Source organism: Morone saxatilis, unplaced genomic scaffold (genome assembly GCF_004916995.1).
Source record: "Morone saxatilis isolate NCDOM2014 unplaced genomic scaffold, NCSU_SB_2.0 Contig12, whole genome shotgun sequence".
In the NCBI taxonomy this organism is placed as follows: Eukaryota; Metazoa; Chordata; class Actinopteri; family Moronidae; genus Morone; species Morone saxatilis.
In genome coordinates, this window is record NW_023339674.1 from 20,532,116 (window position 1) to 20,541,356 (window position 9,241).

At 41.0% G+C, this 9,241-nt stretch overlaps 1 protein-coding gene across 2 annotated transcripts in view; it reads left to right on the forward strand.

Moving 5' to 3' along the window:
* plpp3 (phospholipid phosphatase 3) overlaps positions 1-4,251 on the forward strand; it is a 29,099-nt gene extending 24,848 nt beyond the window's left edge. The window contains exon 7 of one of the 2 annotated variants that reach the window (XM_035652907.1): positions 1,979-4,251. In XM_035652907.1, the coding sequence (XP_035508800.1) occupies positions 1,979-2,107 (129 nt within the window). In that variant the 3' untranslated portion in view covers positions 2,108-4,251. The remainder of the gene's footprint in view (positions 1-1,978) is intronic. The other variant, XM_035652908.1, reaches the window with a different exon arrangement.
* Positions 4,252-9,241: the final 4,990 nt, after the last annotated feature.

The window sequence follows — 9,241 nt, forward strand, 5'->3', positions numbered from 1 at the left end:
CGGCTAAAATAAAGTAAAACCTCTCAAACACACTCAAGAAATGTACACCCAACCACATGTTCTTGCATGTGATAGGGGTTAGCTCTGAAAAGCCCCTTTTTCTCAGCAATCTCAAGCAATTTTCAGTATTTCAAGTTACTGTACCTCCTGTATCTGGTGATTCTGATTTCTGGATTCTGATGGTCTTGATTACTTCCCTTGGACCTACATTGGTTTAAATGTATTTTGCTGGTGTGTTGGTGTGGTTGGGTTGCAATATATTAGTTTCATTAGCAAATCACCATTTTATTCTTTGACAATCAAAGGTAACTGCGAGTTAGTGCTCTCATTTCCTGTGTGACTCAGCTTCTTTATGTGTCAGGCTAGTGGTTAACAACACACATTTGAAGACACACAACACACCCACATATATATATAATTATATATATATATATATATACACCTTTAAATGTTCAGCTGTTTTCTTTCCTGTATTAGCAGCCTAACTGCTGAGTCTGCATCACTCAACACAAAAGGCTTGGTGGCTTTGTGTTTGTGTATATCACGCACAGGAAGCGTTGAGGTCGTGATAAGCCTTCCACCATGGAAGGTCCAGGAGCGATAGGTCGGAGGTTGGGTGATGCAGCAACAAGGCCTGCTGTGATGGGAAATTAGCCATCATGGGATATTTTCCATGACGGCACAGATGGCACACATCATATCCCCCTAAACTCCCCTAATATGTAATATAGCATGTAAAGACTCAGCACTGACTGTATAGACAAAGAAGCCTTTTAAAACTACGAGGGCAGCTGTAACAGTGCAGCTGCTTTGGAGGCATCTATCTATGTGATGTCATCCAGTCAAAGGTCACCAGTGAAGGTCATTTATGGTCAGTAAATGTCAAGCTGTAATAGAAGAGGATGTCTTTGTGTTGTGCCCAACACTCAGAATGAGACAGTCTTTATTACAGACTGTTTCATTCTTTTTTTTTTTACAGGAAAACAACAAAAGATGAACACTACCATGTTTTTCCCCAAGGAAATTCCTGTATGACATTCCCAGTGAGAGTTATCCATATTGTTTTCCCTGAGGAGCTGGTGCACATTGGGCTCTCTTTCTCACAATTTAGTGTTGAATGGTAGCTTCCCCCCTCGGCCCTCCCTCCTCGTCTCCCTGGCACAGGCCCCCTACTCGCCCTCGACTGGTAGCACGGAAGGAAAAGCTGCCGCGCCTGCCAATGATGTGTGTGCTATTTGTGTGTGTTTGTGTGTGTTAGTCCGCTGCTGAAGCCACTGCTGCTCATGAGTGACCCCAGACCTTTGTAAGTGGAAACGGCAATCCACTTTTACAGTGGACAGTAGTTTCCACTTCCTGTCCACCCCTGCCCATTTTCCTGTTTGACATATGAAGTCATCAGGATTGCAGGAAGTGATTTCTTTCTTTTACTCTCTATTTTCTTTCGCCAGAGTGAGCTCACAGTTGATGTAAAACAAAAATTCACCCTGGCATAATTTAATAGAAGATTAGCCACGGTTCTCTAAATTTGACTGTCAGGTTACAGTGAGCTATACTAAGATCACTTCCTTCAGACAGATTACTCAGTGTTGCTTGTTTAGGATTGCACAAAGTCTGGCGGAGAGAGGAGTTTCTCATCATGGCTTTATGAAGTAATGCAGCATTCACAATTACACTTTGCGCCAGCACGCAGCTCCCCTGCAAGCACATGAACATGTGGGTGCATATTCACATGTTCACACACCTGCCATATTTTTATCCAGACTGTTTCCAGATCCAGTTGCTTTGTGGAACAGACTTCAAACCCTTACTGAAGTTGTCTGGCGCACAAGTCCAAATAACCATCTCCATATTTGGTTTGAGCAATCAGATCCAATCTTTATTTAGTTAGGAATAATTTTTGTCTCTGATTCTTCATTCTTCTCTGTGTGCTGTTCGCCTTCTGTTTCCTCACCTTGCTCTCCCTCTCTGTCTCCACCAGGTGTTCTACGTGTCAGACTTGTTTAAGCCTCGGGTGAAGCCAGCCACACCCCCGCCCTCCCCCATCAAGAAGGAGCTGCTTCCTTCATCCGACATCATTGACAGAAACAACCACCACAACATGGTGTGAAAGAGGCCACAACGTCTTCCTGTGACTGAGGAGCCAATCCCAGCGCTGCTCACCTCCCATCGGACAGTAGAATGTAGCGACGAGAGACTGTAGCTGCTTCTCAAATGGCATCCTCCTCCCTTTTTGCAGTGCCCAGCGAGGTGCTTTGTGGACTAGGGTGTCAGATTTGAGATTTGCACAGCAGAGTCCACTCTCACTATCCAGACTTATTATTTACTATTATGTTAACTACTAATCAACATTTGAGCCCATCATTTTGAGCACAAGCAGAAAAGAATTGGAAGCTAAAAGACAAAACGAATTAAGAAATTGATGACTTGACAGGCAGAGCTGAGGGTGTGGAGGTTTGATGGAAGTGTAACCACAGAAAGGAAACTTTTGAAGAAAAAGAAATGAAGAAAAGAGACAAAAAAAGACAAACCCCCTGCCTAGGGAGAGAGTGATGCTTCCTCTCTGAACTCTCTGTGGCCTTGGAACGCCGTAGGACAACAACTTCCTTAGCTACAGGAAGGATATTACTGCAATAACTAGCAGCATAGAAATATTAACAGTATAGAAAAATATAACTTATAGCACTGTTTTTAAGTTCATTGTCCATTATCACCACTTGCTGCCTGAGATGTCTAACTGAAAGAAAACTTGATGATGCTGACACCCACGAGACAGAAATATGAACTCCTAGAAGCCGACCGAGCCTGGTGTGGTGGTTTCCCTCCATACTCAGGCAGGATAATGTTAACATAGAATTTAATAACAATAATCCTGTACCAGTAGGCCGCTGTAAGGATTGTATACTGATCTTCTTAGGCCTTTTATCAGGTTTCAGAGCAGTACTTTGGCTGTCGCTTTAACTTTTTTGACTGATCCACACGACATCAGTATCCCAATAACAGAAAGAAATAAAGCCCTGCGACTTCATATAACTCTGTCTCGGCATTAGCACGTCAAGATTTTTGTTGTGGACTTTCAGAGCGGCCCAAACCCGGGATGTTGCATTTCTTGAGGGTTAGATGTAGTAAAGGGGGGATATTTTCTGTGGAAGGAGGGAGGCAGATCTCGCAGCCTCCCAGCACCTGTATAAGAGGCGTGGCTGTGCCATGCCACTTCCTGGTGTTGGGGCCATCTGTTTGGCTTTCTAAACAGGAAGGGGATGGGTGGGCAGAGTGAAGGGGTGCGGTCTGTCACCGTGGAAAGAGGGTGATGATTTACAGCTAAGCTGGCACATTATTTTGGGATGATTTGGGCTCTTTCCGCTGGAAGGGAGGGGCTCTCACCCACCCAATCACTCATTGGCAATAGATGTTTGTCTCTCAGTGTGTGTGTGTGTCCTGTACACTCTTGTGCTTGTGTGGGTACACTTGTGCTTGTACATGTACATCTTATGTGTGTTTGAATGTGTTTACATATGTATGAGCGCTGTGCCCTGTGAAATGGAACCCCTTCTTGATAAACTATGTGTGTCATGAAACACGCACACTGTCAGCTGTGCCAAGTGTGTGTTTTTGTGTGTGTGTGTGCCACTGTGTCAGAGAGTGAGAGAGCAGGTGAATGTTATAAAAACTGTGGATCTAATATTTTTTATTCTTTGCTAAAAAGCATCTTTAACCTTGTATGTTTATAGCCTGTCCTGTATAATCACTAACAATTGTACAGATACAGATGCCCTTTTTATTTACAGCCTACTCAGAAATCCTCCTCCAACAACACACTCCGCCATGTTGCACATCTTTCTCATCGTATAGTCCGTCCTATCATTTCACAAAGCCGTTTTCACACTCTTTTTATAAATATATAAATAATGTATAGATCACTAAAATTAACTCTGTAAGATATTGTTTCTTACCATGTTTAGATATATCCACTATCATTACAGACCTGTGTTCTTTACAAAATGCTGCTTAAAAAGCATCAATTGACAGATTTTTGTATTTAGATAACTAAACTATTGTAGATTGTTACAGTTATGTTTGTAATATGCATTCAAAAACAAAAAACACCTACAATTGTATTAAAATTCAATATTAGTATTTTTGTATTGTCTCGTTTTTTTGTACAAAGACATAGTTGCAATGCTGTTTTTTTCTGCTAAATGTACTTAGCTCTAATACATGTGCTTTTAAATAAAAAGCTCAGTATGAACACAACTTTGGTATGCGTTGACTGTTAATCCTGAGGTTTGATGATGGGTTGATGGATTTTTGTTGTAATTGTTTGCTCCTGGAAATGATCCTTTTGTTTTCCACAAGAAAATATAAAAACTGCACACAATGACGACAATCACTGGTGGAATGTGCATTTACTCACTGTATTTAATTACACATTTAAGGTACTTCAATTTTATTCTCTTATTACCTCTGGTCCACTATATTTCAAATGGATTGAACACAAAAATAGATGAATGATATAATAAAACATTATATGATAACATACATTTGGCACATTTTGGTGATATATCTGTACTTTTTCTTAATTAAGATTGTACTGCAGAATTTGACTTGTCTAAATGAGTGCTGATTACTGTAATGTAACATATCAAAGCTGGAGAGGAAACACACTATTGTAACGGCCATCATGGCCATAGTTCCTTTTGTCAAAACTACCACATCAAAGTGTACACACTGAAAAGAGCTCATAAGTGTGTGATTTCACACCTTGGCAGACACCAGACTAGAGGAGCTGGCGTCATCGCACGTGTGTGTGTGTATTTTAAAGCAAAAGAGCAGAACTGAACTTCCACTATGGTTTGTCATTTGGCCCTAAACGAGAAGTGTCATTTTCTCCATCACAGCATGTTTGAACTGAGGAGAGAAAAGCCTGAATGACACTTCTCTGTCATTTCAAGTGTTTATTGGCTTTCTTACAAAAACAATGTTAAATCCAAAAGCTACACTGTAATTATGCCCAACGCACCATTTTAACTGCATGTCCACATAACAATATTCAATACTTAATGTACATATATTTAAGAGTTGTGTACCTAAAAATCTAAAATTCTAAGCAGATTTGTAACATGGCCAAGAAAGAACAGATGTTTTTCAGTAGTTTTCATGCAGGCTTGACATGAAAAAGAAGAAAAGAAAGGTTGAGTCAAAAAGGAAGTAAAAAAGAAAGAAAGAATACCTCAGAGCCTCTAGCAGTGAATGACTGGTTCATGCTGTTGAGTTAAGAGGTAATCATTTAGGGCAATCATTTGTCTGGTGTTATCATAATAGTGGCATGCATGTTTCCCCTCAGTGTCCTGTAAAGTGCTGTCTTTTATTGACAGTGACAGTACAGATGGTCTGAGGTCAGTTGTAAAAAAACAGCACCAAACTGAGATTTACGGTGCCTGTGAACAGCTGGTAGGCCTGGGGTCAGCCATGCATGGCTGTAATAGTACAGGGCCCGCTGCTGAGGCAGAGAGAGGCCCATGTTGTGGTCTTGTTTGGCAGCAGCAGAGCAGAGCTGGCACAGGGCCGTCACACGGAGGCCAAAGCATTACATAGTGCTGTACCTCTCTCAGTGTGCTGGGTGTGTAGCGTTCATCATCACACACTGTACAGTACATCCACTTGGTCTGTTTACTCTCATTTATTACTTTACATGAAGCTGATGTTTCCTTCTTCTGAGTGTCCAAACCTGTGTAAAAAATTCAAATGCTAGTTCCTGTTGGTATGTGAAAACCTCATTGGTGATTTTGACATTTTAACACAAGTTGAATGGATTACATCCTCCTCTGTGGGCTGAGAATTTCCTCCACCCTTGGTCTTATAAAAGCCTTTCAAAACCCTTTTGGATAAACTCAGAAATGCACCGTGGTCATGTTAAGAACAAGGCTGATTTTCCTTAGTTTACATTTTGAAAATACACCACACACCACTGACACAAGAAATTATGCAAATGTGACATTAGAATATGCATCATCATTGAGCAACACAGTTTATTAGACTGAATTTTGATGCACTTGAATGTAGAAAATAAAGTGTCATTTGACAGCTGGTGAGTGTCAGCAGCAAGTTAACCCCGTTCTGCTCAACTGGACTTTGTTAGGGATTCCAGTATAATTGCTGTGGAAAACCTTTCCTTTCTGAAAAGAAGCCTGACAGATTGATAGTATCCACATGCCATCTACTGAATGACTGCACAAGGACATGGGTGAATATCACACTCTGAAAGCAATAAGTCTGCAAAAGGTATGTCATAAGCAAGAATGTAGAAGCTAGATTTGGCAAGTGTGAAAGAGTAATTATAGTTTATATTTAACTCTATGTGGTAGCTCAGAATCAGCATGTGTAAAAGTGGTTAGAGTGGCTCTCAGCTGGCAATCAAAAAACAAGGCTGAGGAACAGACTTCTTTTCTTGCCATGTAGCGGTTGTAGTCAAAAAGCAAATGGCCCACTGGCACACATGATATAAAAAGCATCACGGCCTAACAAGAGTGCTACTGTAGGTGGCTCTGGTTTGGCTTGAATGCTGCATGTGAGAGAGAGAGAGAGAGAGAGCTGGGTTGTGGCAAGGGTGGCATCTCCAGGAGAGCCGCCTGGAGGCCTGGAGCTCTAAGGGTCTTTTCTCTGCAGCACAGTCCAGGGAGTGGAGAGTCAGCTGGGCCCGGGGAAGCACACAGACTCGCCAGAGTATAACCAGAGGAGTAGAGTCTGGGCAAGGCTTTGCACTTCCTTTAGGGAAATCAGAGCAGAAACTCCCAGCAGTCAACTGTTTACAGTAAATCAGTGTCTGTTTTGCAGGTTTTTAGCATACATGAGCTATGTAGACATAATGTGACCCACCCACAGGACACAAAAAAGGAAAAAAGTGTGCAAGAAAGAAAGAAAAAGAGAAAGAACAGGTTTCATATGGGTCATTATTTTGCAGGTTTTAGTGCCCCACATTCCAAATGCTGATTGAAATGTTTTCCATCCAGATAAAAATGTACAGAAACGTAGATATTGATGGATGAAATGAGTAATAAAGAACAACAGCTTCTTCTAGCACCTGTATATGCTGCACTGCTCTGTCAGATAGGATGCACAGAGCAGCCGTTACATGAATGAAAAGAAGACTGATAGTATTAACCCAGTTTTTGGTAAATCTACTATATTATATTCACATCTCTGATTAAAATAGGGACATGGTGGGGTGTTGGATGCCAGTATCAGTCAATGAGCACATGTGTAAGCAGCAGGAGGATTAATATTTAGGATTAATGCCATGCTTTTATGATGATGATCCTGCATGAGAACACTATGTCTTTGTCTCAGTAAGGGAAATATTCTGGTGCTTTTTGATATGAATGAAATCTCAATCCAGTGAGTGTAAAATGGAGTTAGACATCAATCTTATGTTCATTGTGACAGAGAGGAAGACTGGATTAACCTATTTCTTTTGTTCTGATTTGAATTTGTGTGTGTAATCAGTAAGTAAGTAACGGCAACAAGAAATGTTCAACAACTATTGTCTGTATTGCCATTAAACTTTGTACAAATATTCATGATCCCCAGGGAATGAATCCTACTGGCTTTGATGATCCCCTGAAGTTTTCATTTATCCAGTAAAACATTTTAATATCTACTTAACTTGTACAAAAATATATACAGACATTCATGGTTCCCAGAGGATGTACCCTAATTCTTGTGGTGATCCCACGACCTGTTCTTTTAGTACCACCATAAAGTTCATAATTGTGGTTTTAAAGGACCAGTGTGTAGGATTTAGTGACATCAAGCGGTGAAGTTGCAGATTGCAACCAACTGAATACAGCTCACCCTTCCAGACATGTGGGAGAAACTATGGTGCTCATGAGGAACGCAAAAGGCCTTGTTGTTTTGCCTTGATGTTTTTCCAATTGGTGTTCTAGTTTCAGAATTGTAGTTCTATTCTCTCTTAATATTTATAATTGGAAGTTTGAATGTTTTTGATTAAATGACATCCAGTCCAAAGTTAATGATTGAAGTTTAAGAGCTGACTCATTGTATCTATACATTTATAGCTCAAAGCAGAGTAATCTTAAACAGACCTCTAGGATTTGCAGTTCAAGAGTCTTCTTGTTTCTGAAATGTAACAACTGCATGTATATAAAAACTAATAGCCCACTCCACTTCTGTGTGACATAGTGTCTGTGCATGGGTGGTGAGCTCGATGGAAAAAGAGGGAGAGGAGAGTGAAGGATAGAAAGTTAATAAATTTCACAGATGTTGGCTGTACGTGGGGGCAACAGGTGATTATGTCATCTTCACATAAATGGCCTCTGTGTCCACCTACTCTCTCGCTCTCTATTTCTCTCACGTTCACGTTTGTCTCCAACGTGCCTTACAAAGCCCTGTTTATCAATTACTATCTGCTTGTGCGTGAGGTTTCGGCTTTATTCACAAACTTTAATCCTCTTCTTTTCAGTTTGAACAATATAAACTCGTCCTACATTATGTTTCACCTCCTTGTGTGACTCCCTGTATGGAAAAGACATCTCCTTCCTCTCATCAGTCCCCTCATGGCTCATATGGAGGAATGGACAGGTCTGAAAAGCAGCACAGGGATTGGTTGCTCTGAAGTTTTTACTAGACATGATTTCTACAGATGCAAAATGTTAAAAAAAAAAAAAAATGTATTGGTGGTTATTTTCATTGTTTTGTTCCGAGACAGAGATCATCACATCAAACATCACAACTAGTTCAAAAACATAAAGGGGAAAAACCTGATGACATCTTGACCTTTTCAAATGCACGCACATACACACAGTCATCATTTCCACTGATGCAGTCAGACACATCTTATGCAGAGTGAATATTTCTCAGCTTTCACCTGTCTAGTTCCTTTAGAGGGGATGATGGTTTGGAGAGATGGAGAAGAAAGGGGGAGGATGAAGGGAGAGCAGTGAGAGGTGAGGAGGAAATGGGGTTAGACGACTGCGACACAGACCTCTGTGATCCTTTAAATGAACAAAATGGAGTTAGGCAATCTCTCTCCCTCTTCCCACTCTTGCCTTCTTTTCTCTCCAAGGTTGCCAAAGGAAATTTATACAACCAAACTTGCTTAAACCCCCATGGTTCACCTGCTCACGCAACACTGCACTCAAACCCACAAACACATATTGGTCCCACATGCACATACACAAACAAAACACACACACACACACACACACGTGCGCGCGCACACACACAC